The sequence below is a fragment of the Vigna radiata genome, chromosome 9 (genome assembly GCF_000741045.1).
Source record: "Vigna radiata var. radiata cultivar VC1973A chromosome 9, Vradiata_ver6, whole genome shotgun sequence".
Classification (NCBI taxonomy): Eukaryota; Viridiplantae; Streptophyta; class Magnoliopsida; order Fabales; family Fabaceae; genus Vigna; species Vigna radiata.
Window position 1 is genome coordinate 283,283 of NC_028359.1, and position 20,805 is coordinate 304,087.

At 33.6% G+C, this 20,805-nt stretch overlaps 5 protein-coding genes across 5 annotated transcripts in view; 2 read left to right on the forward strand and 3 right to left on the reverse strand.

Moving 5' to 3' along the window:
- The first annotated feature begins 3,814 nt into the window (after positions 1-3,814).
- LOC106773749 (probable N-acetyltransferase HLS1) lies at positions 3,815-6,621 on the forward strand. The gene is made up of 3 exons (XM_014660495.2): positions 3,815-4,570; positions 4,821-4,951; positions 5,707-6,621. Exons 1-3 carry the CDS (start codon positions 4,346-4,348, stop codon positions 6,554-6,556), a joined length of 1,206 nt encoding a protein of 401 aa, XP_014515981.1. The 5' UTR covers positions 3,815-4,345; the 3' UTR covers positions 6,557-6,621.
- A 1,531-nt stretch (positions 6,622-8,152) lies between these two features.
- LOC106772919 (ACT domain-containing protein ACR11) lies at positions 8,153-13,236 on the reverse strand. Its single transcript, XM_014659556.2, has 10 exons — positions 12,880-13,236; positions 12,364-12,421; positions 12,105-12,230; positions 11,787-11,881; positions 10,302-10,386; positions 10,144-10,203; positions 9,786-9,841; positions 9,510-9,615; positions 8,657-8,725; positions 8,153-8,478 (listed from the first exon to the last, which is right to left on the reverse strand). The coding sequence occupies exons 1-10, from the start codon at positions 13,023-13,025 to the stop codon at positions 8,416-8,418; spliced, it is 864 nt and encodes a 287-aa protein (XP_014515042.1). The 5' UTR covers positions 13,026-13,236; the 3' UTR covers positions 8,153-8,415.
- A 722-nt stretch (positions 13,237-13,958) lies between these two features.
- Positions 13,959-18,077, forward strand: LOC106774219 (protein LOW PSII ACCUMULATION 3, chloroplastic). Its single transcript, XM_014661133.2, has 12 exons — positions 13,959-14,349; positions 14,579-14,609; positions 15,161-15,253; positions 15,349-15,411; positions 15,534-15,645; positions 15,834-15,919; positions 16,292-16,350; positions 16,507-16,609; positions 16,697-16,757; positions 17,162-17,244; positions 17,352-17,432; positions 17,805-18,077. The coding sequence occupies exons 1-12, from the start codon at positions 14,048-14,050 to the stop codon at positions 17,862-17,864; spliced, it is 1,134 nt and encodes a 377-aa protein (XP_014516619.1). The 5' UTR covers positions 13,959-14,047; the 3' UTR covers positions 17,865-18,077.
- Positions 18,078-18,215: 138 nt separating this feature from the next.
- Positions 18,216-20,236, reverse strand: LOC106773054 (putative cyclic nucleotide-gated ion channel 7). Its single transcript, XM_022786142.1, has 4 exons — positions 19,884-20,236; positions 19,533-19,644; positions 19,186-19,422; positions 18,216-19,089 (listed from the first exon to the last, which is right to left on the reverse strand). The coding sequence occupies exons 1-4, from the start codon at positions 20,201-20,203 to the stop codon at positions 18,355-18,357; spliced, it is 1,404 nt and encodes a 467-aa protein (XP_022641863.1). The 5' UTR covers positions 20,204-20,236; the 3' UTR covers positions 18,216-18,354.
- Positions 20,237-20,286: 50 nt separating this feature from the next.
- Positions 20,287-20,805, reverse strand: part of LOC111242542 (putative cyclic nucleotide-gated ion channel 7) — a 2,493-nt gene continuing 1,974 nt past the window's right edge. Inside the window, exon 3 of the mRNA XM_022786264.1 lies at positions 20,287-20,517. Coding sequence (XP_022641985.1) covers positions 20,287-20,517 — 231 coding nt within the window. The remainder of the gene's footprint in view (positions 20,518-20,805) is intronic.

Consider the following 20,805-nt stretch of genomic DNA (forward strand, 5'->3'; position numbering starts at 1 on the left):
TTGGTCAAAAATTACTCCACAATCAATAATAATAATCATAAACATTATTGTGGAGTAATTTTTTACCAATCACAGATTGACACGTAATCAATGTTCAAATGTTGTCAAAAAAATGTTGTCTACATATCATTATCCGTAATAATAATCATAAATATCAATATGGACCAATCACATATATTAAAATACTGTCAAAGTATCATTATTTTATTTATAAGGTTAGTATTGTCGGTTTGCATCCCTACAAAAATTTACCTCTTCTTCTAATTCTTACACTTTCAATATTGAACTTGCTTTTTGACTAATGGGGGAATAATTTTAAATGTATGGTTAGTATAATAATGACTAGGGATAAACCCTAATTATTATTTTATTTAATATTTTTCCTACTTTTTAGGTGAAGGACCACCTTGTTCATGTGATGGGAAACGCCACAAGTTAAAGGAAGCTAAGCATTGTTTAAACAGAATGTAAATAATTTGAGGTGTGTTTAGTAATTAATGTGAAGATGGAAAGTAAATGCATGCCTATCTCTAATTTGGAATGTTACTTTATGTAGTGCCTCGTTCTTTGAACATGCACACCTCTTATGTGTCTTTTGTTTTCTTATGGAAGATTTGATTCACCTACACCTATTCTTATTAGGCTAATCGGAACAACTTCTCTCCTAGATTTCATCTTGCTTTTTCTCCTTCAAGAATGCCTTCTTTCTGCTTAGAAAATTCCACTTTTCAACAAAGAAAGTATACTCTTTATTGTCAATACTTCATTGTATGGTCCAAACTATGAAAAACCATCTCTTGATTTGTCAAAAGTTTGAAAATATTAGTAAATCTCTATTACAGAGTAAAACTTAATCGGTATGGTTAAAAAGTAAATTTTAAATCTAACTCAACTCTTACGTATTGAATTTTGGTGATCTGGAAGAAAATGAAACAATAAACTTAACAAATAACAAATTTTATTAAAATGAGTTTTAATCTATGACTTCGATATCATTAGAAAATGAAATGGTATACTTAATAAGCAACAATTTTTTTAAGATGAGTTATAATCTATGACTTCGATATCATATTAAAAATAATTTTTAAGTTTAACTCAACTTTACAATATCTACTTATAAAATAAGATTTACATTCATTTATATATATTGTAAAATGATTTTATTTTTAATTAATGTGAAACTTCCAGCAAATATTTAACCTTTCAAACAATTCTAATACCGATTGTTTAATATTTTGATTTAACACCAATAAGACACAAGTCTAATTTTTATTAAAAATTGATATCACTTCAAATCAAAACTCTATAACAATAAATTTATAGAAAAATTTTTTCGTATGTTGTTTAACTTTTTTATTTTTATATTATGTGAAATTTAAATTCAAATTCAAAACATTATAACGATAAATTTATAGATTTTTTATATATTAATTAACTTTTTAATTTTTATTTAATATAAAACTTAGACTTAGACTGATATTCTTCACTCTAATATATTAATATATTTAAAAAGACTAATCAAGTCATAAACCATGAATTTAATAATGTAAAGTTAGTTTTTGTAAGGAATTTGCATAAATTCCTCTGCAGCCGCGCCCACTTAGGCGTTACTGATGTTAATTTATATTCAGCAAAGATTGGTCAGTGCATTTTGTAGAGTTAATATACTCAAAGAACGAACTCGAGAATATAGTCAATATAATTATGCAGGTCATTGATATCAGAAAACAGAATCGAATATAACGTATTTGATGTTGTAATCAATGGTGACTGACAGAAATAAAAATTAATCAAACCTGTGACTGTGAAACTGGTTTCAACGATCAAGATTTCCTGCAGTTATCATTAATTAATTTTTAATTAAACAAAATACTGATAGAAGAATATAATTAAAGAATGGATGTAACTATTGTTTTTTGGACTACAAATCTAGTTTAGTACTTTCATATTGTTTCCTTAAACTTTACAAAGTTAATATTTATTTAAAATTTGAATACAAGTACGACAGTTTAGGATAAAAACATCTTTTAAATATATCTATTTAACTATAATTTATTTGTTGAGAAAAAAAAAAGTGATTATTAGAATCTTAATCAATTTGTTTGAAGAGAAAATATGTGTTCTTGGAACAATCATTGGTTCTAAAACTGAAGCTAAAATTATACCTAAAGTAGAAAAATTTCATGCTCAAACCCCTTTTGTATTTATGGTTTGCTTTCGATTTGATAAAAAGTAACCTTTACGCGTTCATACAAAATCGACCATATTCACCACTTTACTCAAATCATTTTATGAAAAGAATAAGAATAAAATTGATTCTTTTGACAGTGTTGGAAAACATATTTTCAAGAAAAATTAGTATCAAAGATATGGCAGGCAGGTCATATGCAACATTAATGCCGTCACATCAGTTTTTCTATGTTTTATAGGCATCAAATTTCTGCAACGATGGCCTTAAAACTTGAACATACGTGTAAGGTGTAATGTAACTCTGATAATTATTAGGAGTTTTTCTTTTTCTGAGATTAAGACTCTGATGTTCCAGCTTTGACTATATTAGTTTGGAGAGAAAATTGAAGAACAATGAAACATAATGGTCTGAAAAGTTGGACAGAGAAAAGAGAGCATTGATTTATTTACCATAGCCTTCATGATGAATTACCAAAGCTACAAAGAATGATGATTGAGGATTTTGTTGGTATAAGGACAGAGAACACAACTTCCTCATGTCAAAGTATATGCTTTGGACAGATTATTAATATGGCAAATCAGAATTTGCAGCTCTATATTGACCAGCTTCTCGTTTTGGTGATAGTGCATTGATCATGCAAGTCCAATCAGAACAGAACATTGGTATATGCATAGCTTTCTTCTGTATTGAGAGGTCTCTGTTTTTGATGTTGAGAGAGTTCTTTTTTGGTTTTGTACCATTTGCATGTATCATTTGGAGCAAGTGGTTCGAGTGATAGGACTCAAAGTGTCTAAAATTTGAGATTAAATTTTGCATTCCTTAAGAGGTAAGTTGCAGTACAAATGGACCACAGTGTAGCAGTTATGAATGAGCAAAATTGATCCGAATTTAGAAAGAAGACACATCAGCTAATGAGAAACGAGCTTGGCTTGGGGTGAATGAAGCTTCTAGGGACGTGCGTAGCCATTGAAAGAGTTTTTTGTTCTCTCTCACAACACTTGGCACCATTCTTTTAAAACATAAACAAACAAAGGAATGGTACGGTTTCAATTGAAAAAAGAGCTGAATATGTGCATATGATGATGGTGATTAAAACCCCACTTTTAAGCCGCACAGTAGCATCCCACATGTTCACCAAAAACGTGGTGAAAGGCATGCTTTCTATGCCACCTCCCCCAATAATTGGTGAAAGGAAAGTAATAAGATAAGGGCTTTATTTGTGTATGCTACAGGCTTCTAGTTTTCAAACACCTGGGCGAATCTTGCACAACATTTGCCATCATGATTCTAAAGAACACTCAATGACCCACCACTCTTCTTTCATTCAATAACAATAACAATAACAATAACAAGACAGAACTAACCACACAAGGACACATATGGTAACCCTTTACTCAGTTAAATCACACTTTCTCATCTAAAACCACATACTTTGACATCATTCCAAAATAAACCTTCAGTGGAGCTTTTTTCTTTGGATAGGGATAAGTGATACCTACTCTTGTATTAGGAACAAGGGACAATTATTCAATAGTTAGGGCACTACATTTGACTGCAGATAAACTTTACCTTAAACTGCTATTGCTGTCATTGTTGTTATTCCTATCATTATTAGGACATCATTATCCTCATATGGGTGTATGTGAATCACATTGTGAATGCCAAGACTGCTTAGTGCACCTCTCCCTTGTGCACATTTAATGTGAATGCTGAAAAAATTTGAAATTTCAACCTTCTGCATAGTGATCCAAAATAATATGTGGTTTATTATCTCTCACAAAAAGTGTACAGGAGCACCAGAGCTTATTTAATTTCCATATGTACATGATGTATTGGATCACGCACTACAAACAAAAGAAGATATGAACATGATGTAATATTATGGAATGGAAATAGCAGAATACAAGTTTAGATTTTTTCCATCCTTTTCTTTTCATTTTTGCCAAAAGAACAAGGTCCACTAAACTTTGGGGAGGTGCCACGTATGCATATTCTTGGGGCTTCCAAGATGTATATATGCACATACAGATAGGGAGATGAGCATCGAAAGCTGATAGAAGCTAGCTAGCACAACTGAGAAGAAGCAAAGGATAATAATTGATCTTCTTTCTCTTTTGCTTGCTACTGATTGTTCTAATCATCTGTATCTATACCATGTCTCTAAAGATAGCAGCAGAAGTTTATCCAAAATCACCATCAGAGACAGTGATGGAGCCATTGATTGTGGTAAACGAATATGATGAAGATAAACACAAGGTGGCAGTAGAGAAACTCGAGAGGCTTTGTGAAGTTGGGCAGAGTGGAAAGCCATCTCTTGTCACTGACCTCATGGGAGACCCCATATGCCGTATCCGTCACTTTCAGTTGCATGTCATGCTGGTAAGTAACCAGCTACAAATCTAGTTAAAAATCTCATTACTTTTCAGTTTTTTCGGTTTTACACTATCTTCAACTTTAATTGCAGCACAAAAAATATTTGAGTTTGGAATAGTATTAGTTTCACACTTTGAAATTGTATGATAATCAGCCTGCATTCCTTTAAAACTGAAGTAGGATTTATGTTTTTCAGATAGATCTGTTGCTGGTTTTGAGAAAGGCTAATGAATGTTGCATTTGGTCAAAATAACAGGTTGCAGAATATGGAGAAGGAGGAGAAGTTGTTGGGGTGATAAGGGGTTGTGTAAAAACAGTTACAAGAGGGAATTCGGTTTATGTAAAACTGGCCTATATCTTGGGGCTCAGAGTCTCCCCTCGACACAGGTTCTATTCCACTCTGCTCATATCTTATTGGTTTGCTTGCTTCAATCTGTTTCTGCACTGCACATTAAAGTCATCAAACGGAATTAAGAGTCATAAGTCCTTTTGGATGTTAATGTGCATGTGTTTGTTTCAGATAAATAAAATACCAGAAGGAGGAGTCATAATCAGTTTTCCTCCAACTTACAAAAGCAAAAGTCAATTCTGAAACTGGTTTTGCTTCTGTTCTGTTTGCCATTGGTTCTAATCCCTTTCTCTTCAGCTAGTTGTGTGCTTTCTTGGTTCTAATCTCATTCGAGCCTTATAAAATAAGGGAAACGAAAAAATCAGAAAAAAAAAAAGAAGGGGTGGAGGATTAGATTCTAAGAAAAAGAGAAGGCAATGTTCCTCGTATCATGGAAAGGTGAAAAAAGTATGGTTAAGCTAGCCTGTCATTGACACATGTATGATGTATCCACTAAGACTGCTTTAATAAGAAACTGCAATTGGATATGATGTCTTATTCTTATATTCAACCATCTCACTGAATTTCGTACAAAATTCTTCATCTAGACACCAAGGTCCACACAAACCTTACTTTTCCATTCAGTTCAATATTCCTCATGATCCACCTTCATTTTAATTTCCGTTTCATCATAACTTTTAATTACATATCTATTTCTAGATAAAAACATACCGAGACCAAAAAGCAGTAGGTATAAATGTTCTGATGCTTGATGAGGCAACAACAAGTAAAAGACTTATCTTGGCATATGCAGGAGATTTGGCATTGGCACAAAACTAGTCGAACATTTAGAAGAATGGTGCAAGCAAAAAGGGGCTAAGTATGCATATATGGCAACTGATTGTACCAATGAGCCTTCAGTGAATCTGTTCACAAAAAAATGTGGCTACTCAAAGTTCAGGACTCTAACCATACTGGTGCAACCTGTGCATGCTCACTACAAACCAATCAGCTCCAATGTTGCCGTGCTTCGCCTTCCACCACGCCTTGCAGGCTCCATGTACGACCAGTTGTTTGCCAATTCAGAATTTTACCCTAAAGACAAAGACTCGATCTTGTGCAACAAGCTGAATCTGGGGACTTTCATGGCCATCCCCAAGAAGTACCTGTCCAAGTGTGATCCAAAAAGGGGCATTCTTCCTCCAAGCTATGCCATACTGAGCGTGTGGAACACCAAAGATGTGTTCAAACTGCAAGTAAAGGGTGTGTCACCATTGGCACATGCCTGCTGCGTAGGTACGAGGTTGTTGGATGAATGGATGCCATGGCTAAGGCTACCTTCGTTTCCAGATGTTTTCAGGCCATTTGGGGTTTATCTTTTGTATGGACTGCACATGGAAGGAAAGTGTGGTGCTCAACTGATGAAGTGCTTATGTGCATTTGTGCATAACATGGGAAGAGATGGTGGTGGTTGTGGGGCCATTGTGGCTGAACTGGGCCAAAGGGACCCAGTCAGAGACGTAGTCCCACATTGGAGAAAATTCTCATGGGCAGAGGACATGTGGTGTATAAAGAATCTTCACAAGGGTTCATCTCAAAATTGTGATTGGTTCACTTCTAGATCCTCTTCGCCAGTTATATTTGTTGATCCTCGAGACTTTTGACACCAACTTTGCTAATTTCTTTTCTTATTCTGCCACTGTAAGCTGTAAATTAAGTAACTATGGATGATGATGCATATCACTCCAATCAATCTGCATCTTAATCTGCTTAAAAATTTCAAGAATTTGCTATAATTGACCTATCTCATAAAAGAATAATTATTACAGTCATTCATCTCATTACATACACAAGGAAAATCTCCTTTAACCAATTGAAAACACCTCATTTGTGGTTCAGTTTTTCCACACATGTTATTCTGATAAATTTTTAAGAATATATTTGAGAAAAATTAATTATTAATGATAGTATTTTCAAGACAAAAATTTCAATTTATAGGTAATTCAAACATAAAATCAATTTTTTTTTTGTTTCAAATCTTAATACATTTTTATCATCAAACATATAAAACAAAATGAATATAAAACTTTTGATCTAAAAATATCAATTTTTTTTTTCAAGTGTTAAAGTATGTCTGAAATTATATTTGAGTGTGTTAAATAATTTAAATAACTCAAACGAAAATTAAAATTTAATACTTCAAAAAATCTGGATTAAAAAAATTATATTATTTATTTTTTTAAAACCAAAATTTATTATAATTTATAATATAAAAATATTTTAATTTTGCTTACAAGTTTATTTACTAAAAGCTATATTTAACCCAAATGTTTAAATGAGTTTAAAATTCACATTTTAAGATTTAAAATTTTAATTTAAAGTTTTTATTTTCATACATGTTATTCAATTTTTTTTATTATTTAAATGTTAATAAGAACAAAGTACATATCCTGTTTGTACTAAAACATAAATAAATTTAGACTTTTTTGTCATAGTGCAAATAGTTTTCTTGCCATATAAAGACAAGTGTAGATGTTAGGTTTGGTTTATTACGGATAAGGTTTATATATATATATATATATATATATATATATATATATATATATATATATATATATATATATATATATATATATATAAAAGTATTGAGTGAATGAATTATTAAATTAGAGTTTGATATATTCTATGTTAATACTTTGTATTTCATTTGGTACACACAAGTTATAATAACTGAACTGATGTTTGAACATATAAAATAATGAGTAAAATAAAAAATTATGTAATAAACTGTAAATATAGACTAAAGATGTAGTTGTGAAAACTTTTACAATATATTTATTTCAATATTAAGATAATAATACTTTGATTCAATAATAGAATGATACATGATATGTTGTTTGTCAAATATTATTATCTTAATATTAATTATTTTACAATTGAATATGATTTTAATATCCAATAGCCTTTAATAAGTATTTTCAATTGATAAACATGATGAATATATTGTCTTAACACAAAATAACAAGGTTAGAACAGCAAGAAAAATATTTTAAATAAACATTCGAGCTTATATCCAAAATAATATTTATATTTATTTTAATAAATATTAGATAGATTTTATTTATTTATAATTTATTTAAATATAAAACAAGATTCAAATAATAAATTTGAGTATGATTGGTTAGGTAAGTAATATATATTGGTTGAAGAAAATTAAAGAAACTAGAAACCTCTATTTCGTCAAATAACTAATTAAAAGGTAGAAAAAAAAACATATGGATGTGATGTGAAAACATAAGATACATATTATAAGTATTTTTCAAGAACAAACATTCAAATTTATGATATAAGAGTGGGTTTATAATCCTATTCATGTTAATTCAATTTTATGATTTAATGCACTGCGGCTTATAAAATATCCCTATTCTTCATTTGTCTTTCTTATGACAAAAGAAGTGCAAACATTGTAAATCCCATGTGAAAGAGAATACAATGTGCTGCACTATGTTCCAAAAAGCGACACTCAAAAACTAGATTCCTCTGTTGTCGGACGCCTCAAGAAATATCTCAAGCTATTTGCAAGAACCTGCCATATGATAAACATGAATCTAATTCAGTTCAAAAGCTCAAGAATCTTGCTGGTATGTGAAGAGAAGTCTACCACTAGCACTAGATCATCAAACTTCGTTACAACCTACTTGCATGACCACTTCAATGTATGATTCCATTTTCATTTTTATCATTTGTTACAAGATTAATCTTACCTGCTGCAGAGGCTTGATGATTGCTTTACCATTGTAGCTAACATGAAACTTTGCCTTCGCCAACAGCCCCTATTGTTCATGTCAAATACAAAGCTTTTTGTATCAGATTGGTAATTCATTTTGAATGACTCTATGATGTACTAATACTTTAATCTAGGTCGCGTATCTGTATCTGATCGATATTTTAGGATAGAGAAATGCTACCATGACACATTTTTACATTCATTTGATACATGATAAAAAGTAAAATTGTCATAAAAGTGTAAAGTTTTGTATTTTTTCAAGAAATGAGTAAAAAGTAAGAATAGTGTTAAATGAACATAAAAAATTTAGGTGTGTCAAAGAATAATTATTCTTTAGGATACTCTACGATACTTATCAATGAAAATACCTAATCTATAAAAGAGGGAAAAAGTTCTTTTAACAACACATTTTTAATAACTTTTTGACAACGCATATATGGCAGTTTGTGATTGATCCATTTTAAATATTTTTTTAAACATAAATTCAAATAAACCAATAAAGTAATGATACGTGTCCTGTTGTCAAAAAGTTGTTAAAAAAAGTTGTCAAAATATCAAAATCCATAAAACAGTAGAACTTTTATGATGATAATAACTTATAATTTTTTATTTTGACAATGTTTGATACATATGATATTAACTTGGATTCACACAATAACAATGTTTTTGAGAATTTTTATACACTTCTCAACATGCATGTATCATGTATCTATCATGTTACTTTCAAAATAAACGTATTAGCATATCAGATAAATTCCGTGCATCATAGGAATGATCATATCAGAAAAAGTAAATTTGCATATTTTGGAAAATGGTGTATACATACAAACCTCAGTGTCAAATTCTCCTGATTCAACATCAATGTTTATGTCAGTAATAATCTTTACAAGATCTACCAATAACCCAGGCCGGTCAGCTGTCTCCACATACAACAAACTGCAAAATGGAAGACAAGTGAGTGATCATATCCATGTATTGCTAATGCAAAAACTAGCACTGAAAATGCTTTCTAAAACCTCGACTAGTTTGAAAGTGTAGGCAATTTTTTTGGTTCAATTAGGATTTCTAATATTGATGATAAAGGAAGAACCAGATGAATGTATCACCTTCGATCTGGGCCATCATCAGAAATATTTATGTGGGTTGCTATATCTACATCAACCTGACAGATATTAACAAAGTATAAACAAGATTGCAGAGGACCAATATAGTCAGACAATCAGTTATAACACTAGTCCTTGATTATTTCAATAAATTCTACAGACATGCATCACGAGTTAACATCAAAGCTTTCTTATACATTCTCTACTTTTCTTTTTATATCATTCATATATAAAGAAAATACTTCCAGGCAGCTAGGATATCCTTTAACACTACGAAACAAAAACTTGTCTGCACCTCTCACTGAGTGAAAAAGAAAATCATATTTTACAGTTGAAACTGAAAAGTGTAGGCATTCATCACCTGCTCTTTTGGAGGCAAAAGTCCAAAAGCTGCTCCCAATGCTAACAAGGAACTTGACTCCTGGGACACCAGTTTCAAAACTCCAATTAGCTGAGAGCTTCCTTTTGTGTTCTAACCAAATTAAGCTCCAACAAAAATAGGGTACTTGGTGAGCTTACCGGATGATATTGAATAAGATTATTTATAATTGTTAAACGAATTGCCTCTAACAACTCTGGATCTTCCACTTTCCTGCCAGTATCACTGCAAACAAATTTCCACCAGGATATCCAATGAATTACTATTAGATACCAGTTCAAAACTTGATTCAAAATAATTGTTGTTTAAAAGTGAATGGTGAGATGGGATAAAGGTCATTTTGAGTATTATTATAAGTCCCATAGGATAAGATGGGATAAGGTACCCTAAAACACTTCAAATGAATGGTGCAACTATAAGATTCAATAGAACAATTGCACAAAAGATTGGAAGCATGCTTTCTCATTCAAAACTCCCTAAATCATTTTGGAGAGAGGCAATAGAACTGCTACCGATTTGATCATCCTGCCACCTTCAAGACCACTAAATGGATATATACCAAATGACATATGGTATTGAAAGAAAACCTCCTATGTGCACTTGATGATCTTTTCATGTAAAACTTTTATTCATATTCCAAGAGATGAACATGCAAAGCTTAATGCAATGGGGAAGGAATGCATATATCTTGGTTCACCAAGAGATGAACTTGGTTTCAGACTATGAGATCTTGAGAAAAAGAAAATTGTTTGAAGAAGTGTTGTATTCTTTGAGGATCAAACTATCCAAGATATCAAGAACTTTGAGAAGCTAAGTTTTAAGGTGGTTTGTGATCAAAGTCTTAATAATTCAAGGCGAGAAAGTCCTCTGCTGGAACCACATACGAAAGAACACGATAAAACAAAACAACTTCAATAGATGTTGGAACATGAAGAGAGCGATGAACCTCTTAAACTAATAAATGAAGAATGCGATGGAAAATGGTCAAATAGAAAAAGAATCTAAAGTGAGATGATCCTTGAGATTTATACAACTATCGAGAACATACATCTCAAATGAATATGTCAACCTTACTAACGAAGGGGAACGTCAAATATTTGAAGAAGCCATCAAGATGCATGACAAATAAGAACGATTGCACCCCATGAATGAAGAAGGGTTTTTCATCCCCTTTAAGTAGAATGAGTATTTCATTCCATTCTATTTGGTTAAGAAAACTCTTTAAGAGCAAGAGAGAAGAGAAAAAGTGAGCTTCTGTAATCTTCTTTGAGAAAAAGAGGGTTGAGACTACTTGTATTCTTATTGTTATAGTGGAGATCTTTTATTATTAGTGTTATTCTTCTTCCCTACTTTCAATTTTTTCTTTGGCATAGTTCGAATTTTGCATTCACAGAAGAGGGAATTCAGTATGTTAATTCTCGACACATCTACCTCTTTACAATAACGTAATGATACAGGAGCCAACTCAGTTCAGACAAGAAGAAATGACGCACATCAGCTAAACACATAATCATTCTGAGCTACCATTTAGCATACACCAGTAATAATACACGAAGATCAACAATACTGGGAGAAACAAAAGCATTATAACGGTCACACACATAATGTTGTGATGGACAACTTACGCTTTTGTGATGGAAAACTTGTTGTGCTTGCCAGATGAATCCAGAAAGACATTTGCCTTAGCAACATTGAGACCTAAGTTTTTTAATGCATTCATCTGCAACCCAAATAGAGATTGGTTTTGGAAATCCTCTTTTTATTAATGAACAGCATCAAACATGTTTCGGTAAAATAAAACAACAGTAATACAATAACACAATGAGACACTGCTTACCCCCACAATCTCTGTATTGAAATCATAAAAGCATACATTCAAAAGTAAAAAGGAAAAACATTGGACAAGTGAACACCATCTAAGATTTGCTAAGAGAATGACTTACTGTGTCAAGAAGTGCCCCAAGCCGATCACCAAAAGTTATCTCCACCACGGTTGCATCTGGATCAGAGTCTTGGTCAATTATAACTACGGGAGTTGGAATGGTGTCAGTCTCTCCTTGATTTCCATCCTGTTCATCACATAAAACAAATTGAAAGCAAATCTGTAACTGATCTGTGAACACAATCAGCAAGCATTAGAATAAAGTTTTTGCTGTTCACATGCAATTAGTGGCAATCACACATGCTGATTAGGCTAAATACCTCCACATCAGTAACAGGTGCTGCTCGAGGGATAATTGTAGTTCCAGAAGATGACAATCTGACAAAAGTATACATGCAATTAACAAATAGAATGTACACCCATCATCGTAGTATAGTCCTACTACTCCAAATTTTAAATTTATACTAGTCTTTCAGAAAAAAATAGGACTAGGGCGCAAAAGAATGTTGACAAACTGTAGAAGAGAATATTAGTCAGAACACACTCAACATAGTCCTCCGAGTATTCTACTTCTACGCAGTTCAGAAAATACACAAACTAACAACGCAAAGGTAAAAAGTTACTTTCTTGAATAAACATGTGCAAGCAAAGGAATTACACACAGAGCAAGTTCCACTTGATCGATCTTTTTCTTTTTAATCAGAAGTTTTTGGGAGCGTAAATTGAATTAAGAAAATAGTATACTACCGAAGCATTATAACAGCAACAGAAAATCAGAAACATAACTCGAACAATCAATAAAAACTTGAACTGTAATTATTCAGTATGAACCATACCTTCTGCTAAAGGTGCGAAACGGTTTAGTAGCAGCAAACTCAGAAGAGGCCCTCGAGAAAGGGGCGCTGCAAATGATTTTCTCCATAGCTCTCAAGCTACTGTGAGCAGCACTGAAGTGAAGACCAACACTAATAGCCACAACCATTTTGTTTATTTTGTTAGAAAAAAACTTTCTTTAGAGCAACAACCTTGAAATGTTGAAGAAATTAGAGTGTTGAAGAAGGCATTGGACACAAGAACTAAAATGGGAAGAGAGAAGAGAGTTTGTTCATTATTGATATCTTGGCATCGCACGTTACTCTTTTACAAAATCTGAAACGTCCATTCATCATCCTGTTTGGGCATCTTTTGTTTTTTTCGTGTGGATCTCATGTTGTCCATTTGGAGTTACGACAACCAACCTTATTAATAACGTCTCGTGATTACAGATTTTGCTGAAACAAATTAAGCTTTTATTTTGAAAACGGTCCTCTGACATTTTTTAAGATTAAATAAGTTATCACTTCTTTCAAAATTTGATTTTTTTCTCAATAAACAAATGCTCTATGTTTATTGATTTTCATTTGGAAAAAAATGTTGTTTTTGGATTGCCTAATTCTCATAAAAAAAAGCATTTTTACTTTGTTGCTTATTACATTATTTAACTGAATTAACTTGTTTTCGCTCAATTATGTTCCTGTAATTATTACAACCTTATCCCTTCCCAACTACCAATCTCATGACTCATCCCCAACACAGCACACATGCACCACAACACTTTAAGGAGAAGAATGATATTTTGAAATCCAAAACTTCTTTACACTCATTTGATTAGGGATTACATTTGATATTATTTTTTACTTTTTATTTTTTTACAAATACAAAAATTTACCTTTTATATGACTATTTTAGAAGTGCAAAATGGTGTAAAAGAAATTTTTCCTTCCAAGATTAGAAATTTACTTTTTATATGACTATTCTAGTTCAAGATTAAAAATTTACCTTTTAATGATTGTGAGATGGTGTAAAAGAAATTTTTCCTTCCAAGAGGATATTTGAGTAAATGTATGTGGAGATGGAGAATAAGATTGTCAAAGGGACACGTCCTCCTCCATAATCCTATCCATGATCCATGTTAGTTAGTTGGTGAGAGTGAGCAGAGAGCAGAGTGTGGGGTGGTAAGAAAAAATGGCCATTTCAATGATTTCATCAACATTTTCTTCTTTCAAGCTCACTTTCCTTCGCCCAAGTCAACTTCAACCTCTTACTTTCACTTTCCCATCTTCTTCTGCTATGGCTCAACCCCTCCCACTCAGGTTGGCTGCAAAAATTCACAGCCTTGGAATTGGAAGAGAAGGTGCACCCTCCGATCCTAAGGCCGGTGTTTCGCTTTACAAACCTAAATCCTACCAAGTTCTCGTCAATGATGCTGCCAATTCCCTAGCTTTCGCACTTCAAGACGGAAAAATTCGTCTCGAAATCGATTTCCCGTATGCATTCTCATCCACTTTCATTGAATCGTAGTTCCCGAATGCCTTAACCTTTTATCACTTAACTCTCAACCTGTTTTCTGCATCACTGTCTGCATTTTGGTCTTATGATGATTGGTTGATTTTCCTTTTGTGTAATGTATGAATTGCATGTTTTTCCAGGTTGTGTTTTGGTTTTGGTTGTGTTTTCCTGATTTCTCATTTGGTTTTTTTTTTTTTTTGTTTGCAGGCCTTTGCCCACCAACGTGTCTTCCTACAAGGTACCATTCTTTGCAGTGCTCTCGTCATCACTAATCATTGCCACTTTTGTTCCTTTCATTTTATCATCTAATCTCTTGGTGCATGATAAAAACCGTGTATGAACCACACCACAAATGGTAGCTGTTGTGGTTTGAGAACCCCAGGCCTTATAAAGCCCATACCTTTTGTGTGGGACTCAAGTTCCATACATTGCAATTGGGTTGGATAGACTTACTCAATAAGACTACAAGTGCTGATTTTGATGGGATTGTCTAAATAAATAAATTAATAGGAATGTTGTAAATCATTTTGATAAACTAAACCTAACGCCTTCAGTTTTGGGCTAAAGTGCTTATGTGATAAGTAAACCCAAATAAGTTCCATGGAAGCTTTTCCAAACACCCCCAATTAGATCTTATGCTCTCTGAATAAGTCCCTGACCATGTCAGGTGACCACTGATTTCATGCTTCTAGAAAAGAAACGTTCTAATTCTTAGTTACTTGACCTTTGTGTTACATGCTTATTTGATTAAATTGCACGTAATTTACTCAAATTCCTAAATATTTCAAGGGATCCTCAGATGAGTTCATTGATGCCAACATTCAACTTGCCTTGGCTGTTGTAAGAAAGCTCCAGGAGAAACAGGAAACCAGAGCTTGCATAGTAAGAAAATACATTCTTTTCTTCCCTTGAAAAGAAATCCATGAATGTATTTTACTCTATTCCCAAAATGTTACTACATTTGTTCCTCTTTGTAGGTATTCCCTGATAAACCAGAAAAGCGCCGAGCCTCTCAATTGTTCAAAACAGCTCTAGATTCCGTAATGAAAAAATAAACTCATTATGAATTTCTTTCCCATCTGTCTAGTGACCCAATCCACATTCCACTCAACATTTTTCTAAAATCATGCCAGCAAAAGATCACACCATATTTTTCTTCCAGATTGATGGCATTACCATAGGTTCCTTAGATGATGTCCCAGCTGGACCTATGACTTCGTTTTTCAGATCTGTCAGGAACACCCTTGATTTTGACTTTGAAGATGACAACGAAGGTTAGTTCTTGAGGAAATGGTATAGTCATAGCTTTCTAAATAATAACGTTTTCCTAGTGTGTAGGATAAACTTAGGGATATCAATTTATCAAATTATTCTTGGGACATTTATTGGTGGCAGTATTGCTTTGTAAATCATGATCATGATAAAATAATAATTTACTGACCATTTTCTTTCTTAAATGCAGGTCGTTGGCAATCTAGTGATCCTCCATCAATCTACATATTCCTTAACTGCAGTACTCGTGAACTTGCATATATAGAGAAGTATGTGGTACGGTGTTTCTGCCATTAGATGGTTTCCTGAAACTCTTCTTTTCCTTTTTCAAATCTTCAATGTGCTAATTAAATTTCACTCTTATTTGCATTTGCTATTTTGCTTAGTTTTGGCTTGTTTGATGAGAAATATTTAGAGTTTGTTCACTGATAATCAATATTATGCAATAATAGTACATTGATTTGAGTTCTTCCGGTTTTGCAGCATACCTAGTTTAGCTTCTAATTATATCCCTTCCAGTAGTAAGTAACATCTTAGATGGTAAAACTTGATCTAGGTTCTGCAATTTAAAAGAATTTATTCTGCATATTTTTATTAGCTGCTTTAGTTTGATGGGTTCCTTCTAATTTTACTACTTGGATTTTGCAGGAAAAAATTGCTACATCAACCCCAACACTTTTATTTAATCTTGAACTAGATACACTACGGTATATGTTGTACTCCTTGAGTTTTTTTTTTTTTTTTTTTTTTTTTTTTTTTTTTTTTTTTTTTTTTTTTTTTTCTGATTGAGTTTTCATTCATGCCTAATTGCTTAACAAATTCGTATACTTATCCTTGACAGAGAATACTTATTGAATTTACAGTGCTGATTTAGGCCTTCCAGGCTTTCCTGCCAAAGATTTGCACTACCGCTTTCTTTCTCAATTCACTCCGGTTTTCTACATCAGAATCCGAGAGTATTCAAAGGTACCACTTCTTTATTGAATTGCCTCCATATGTTGATTCTTTTTATCAAATAATAGACATTGACTGTTTCCTCTTTCTGTTTTTAAGACAGTTGCAATTGCGCCATATATTGTCAATTATTCTGGAGCCGTGTTCCGCCAGTACCCAGGTGCAACTATGTATATATGAACGGTTGTCTTATATGCACGAATAGACACCCACACGCACCCCACTTATTCAAGTTCATATTATTTTTTCAGTCTATTAATGCAATCTCATATTATGTAAAATAAATGTCAAGGTTAAATAAAACTGAAATAAAAAAGTAATGCATTACTGAGATATATGCGGAAGAAATATGATAGACTGATACTTTATAAATTATACCATAAATTTGATATATTAACATAAGACCTGACAAGGAAGCTATTTTCCACTTTATGTAACAAGTAGCAACATTCTTTTGTATTTTTAATTTTTGATTGTGATTTTTTTTTTCTCATTGTATGGCAACCATTCTTTTATTTGCTGATATGAAGGATGCACTAATCTGTTCCTTAATAAACTGTTCAGGTCCTTGGCAGGTGATGCTTAAACAAGCAGATGGTTCTTATGCATGCATAGCAGAAAGTGCTGATCGGTTCAGCCTTGGTGAGGTAATTTCAAAATAATCTTAACATCATTTACTTATTAATTGGAAATAATCAGCCTGATTTTCTTTTTAGTTGTAAATTGTTTCATATTAGTCCATTGACTGATATAGGCCAAAGAGGAGTTGCTAAGGGTCTTGGGGCTTCAAGAAGAAGAGGGGAGCTCTCTAGAATTTCTCCGAAGGGGCTACAAGGTGTCAATCAGTTTGTGTTCCTTATTTGCATGCTTCTGTCTTGTTTATTACTGTTCTTTATGTCCCTGGTAAAATTTGCATATAGATGTGTGATCCTGCACTGCATCCTTTTTAAGACAAGACAAGACAACTTGTTGTGGATTTTATGTAGTGTTTTTTTTTTTTTCAATTTCATTATTCTTACATGCATATGTGATCACCTGTTTTAAATATTTATGCAAATGATCAAGCATATTCTCATAATGTTTTGTTTGAGCATTGAGTTGACCCAGTTTCCTGCTACAGTAGGTTATTAGATATTATATATTAGTTGGCCTGTCTCTAGTTAAGTTATAAATTATAACCTATCGCCTGCATGCTGTGATATTGCAGGCAAGCACGTGGTGGGAAGAAAATTTTGATTCAGAAGTATCTTCTGCATGGCGGACTTGAGTAGTACAGTGTTAGCAGAGATTGCGTTTTTTAGTGTGTTGGTATGTAGTGGTCAATGGATGTGCTCACATATATTCAAGGAAGATAATTTATTTTTAATCAGTAATATCCTTGTTGTGTTTGATAATGCTTCATCACGAACACAGATAATTTTCCTTGCTTGGTATAGGATACAAGAAGAATCGACATGAGTCTTATTGACGTATTTTTTTACACTGTTAATAGAAAGCATATTTTTTACATTATGTTCATAGGTAAATATTTTGAAATTTGCAGACATACCATGACAGCTAATACTAGCAAGCCTGCAGACATGGCTTGCAATGAGATGTTATATCTAAAAAACACCAGTAGAAATTACACAAACATAGACTCATGTTCTAGGTTACCCAAACAAAAATTTGTCGAACCTCATAAGCTAACACCGTTAGTGATATCAGCTGATGAATGCATATCTTGCAAGTCAAGTTGAACTGCAAGGGGAGGAGGATCAGTTTTCATCATAATCACTGAAGTCAGGTTCTGGGGGCTTTTGGAGTTTGAGTATGTCCTTGGAACTTGAATCACGACGCCTATGACCACGAAGTGCATTTGCAGCAAAGCGAGATGCATAGACGGTTGTAGCAAGTCCAAGGTTAGAAGAGGGAAAAGCAGACTTTTCAGGATGCTTGACCAAGGCTTTTGCAGAATCGTCACTGTTGTCATAATCAGAGTCATATAATTCTTCTTCCTCCCTCCTGCGCTGTTCTGCTATCTTCCTCCTGCAATGCCGCCTCCATGCAGCTTGAATGTAGATAGCAGCCCACGTTCTCCACTGCTGTGAATAGAAACGGAAGGTGTGCTGAACCTGTCTGCTGTGGATGTGCCTAAACTGGGAAGCAACAAACTTTAACTCCTCTGCTTCCAAAGCAAATGCCTCCACCTCATTTATAGCCTTCACAGTTCTTGTTGATGATGGCAAGTTAGAACCAGATTTGGGGTCCAATGCCCACGTTAGTAGCTCCTCTCCACAGAAGTCATTTTCCTTCAGAAGACCTCTGTTGAAGAACCCACTTCTTCCACCATCTGTGGTGACACTCTCTAGACGCCCACGTATGATGAAGTGCATCTCATTAACTGGGTCCCCTTCCCTCACTATGTAAGTTCCCTCTGTATATAAACTAGGCTTCAATCGCTCACATATAGCATCAAGCAAACGTTCATCCATGTTGGCAAAGAGAGGAACCTGAACAACAATACATGGAGTCATTTTCACTAAACTTACGAGGAAATGAAGAGTTATATCTCAAAGCACAGGCTACTATACTAAGTATTCACTCACCCTTCTGACTAAATTCAAACAAAGATGCCGTTTGATATCTCTCCTGAGATCTTTTGGAAGACTCTGAACTATGCTCTCTTCATCTACTCCACGGGTGTTCAGCCACTTGTATTGGTCATATCGTCTCACTCTTTCCCTTAGCTCTGGAGGAAGCAAACGATGATGCATCCATTGCTCAGAGTCACGTCTTTTGATCCTCATTTCCTCAAGGCGAACTGACATTGATTGAAGGTAGGTCTGTCCAGTTGCAAAATAGCAGAGAGATTAGAACCATGGTAGTAACTGACTCTTAAAGTCTTTCATTAATGAAGACATTTCATAATCTTCATTGATATATAGATGTTTACCTGCATGTTTCCGATCAGAAGAGCAAAAAGGATAAGCCCCGCGATAGCTATTACTATGGAAAACATAACCTCTGCAGGGTATGTACTGGTTAGAAGCCCCTGACCAAGTGTACTGTGGAACGCAAAACAGAAGGTATCTTTAGACTTGGAAAATTTGGAAACTACAGCAATTTAATGTTATCAAACGTTGAAACATGTGAGGTCTAAGGGTGAACTTATCATCTTTAAACAATACTATAAAATTCTTATATTAAACCACAATCTGATACAGAGAAAAAGGAGCGAGCATCTGATAGAGAGAAAATTAAGACGGATATAATTTTAGATAACCAGACACGACAATGAATATACCTCAAGTTTTGAAGTCCCCACCATAAACAGTAACAGAACTTAGGAAAAACTTCTATGGAAGCAACAATATCAGACTCTATAGCTTGAGAGAAGATGCCATAGCTAAATTCTGAGGAACCATCCTCCACATAGCACTGACTTTTCAGAACAGTTTCGCTAACATTTCTCCAACTGTCATACCCTGGCAGATGCTTGTTCGAATTCGCACAGTACAAGAAATGTGTACTGCACCCTTCAACTGCTTTACAAGCATTCTTCCAGCAGGTGTCATTACGTTCAATGGCTAGTAAGTACCAGCAAGAGCCGGTTATCTGTGACATTGGAGAATTGTCAGAAGAATGAACTTGTTATTACTTAAAACATGAATTGATTAGCTTGTATGGTCAAAAGAAATGGAGAGGATTTAAGAGTTGAAACTTACGTGACTAGCAAGCATATACCATATCAAATAGTACATGGCCCCGAGCAGTGCGTTCTCAGAAAAAACACCAGCTGTCTTTTTAACTTCAGATGCTAAAGGTAAAAAACGTATAAATCTTGGAAAATATTGCAGGATCACAATTCTCAGCAGTAACGTTTTTGTTTCCAAGACCTTTACACGTCCTGATCTGTAAAGATATTTCCACACTACAATCTGCACCAAACATGCAGACAATAAATGAACCTCTTGCACAAACTTTTGCAAATATAACTTCGTTCATAATTTATATCATTTGAAGAAATTCCTAGGCCGCAAACAATCTTCTTGTAGGACAAAAAGATAGAAGATGGACGATAAATGTTAGAAGTGGACTTTAAGCCTAACTCAACCCCACAAAACCGGCTTGTAAGGTGAGGTTTGCACCTCACTTATATATTATAATTTGGCCTTATCTCTAGTCGATGTGGGACTTCCAACACACCCCCTTCACGCCGAGGTATA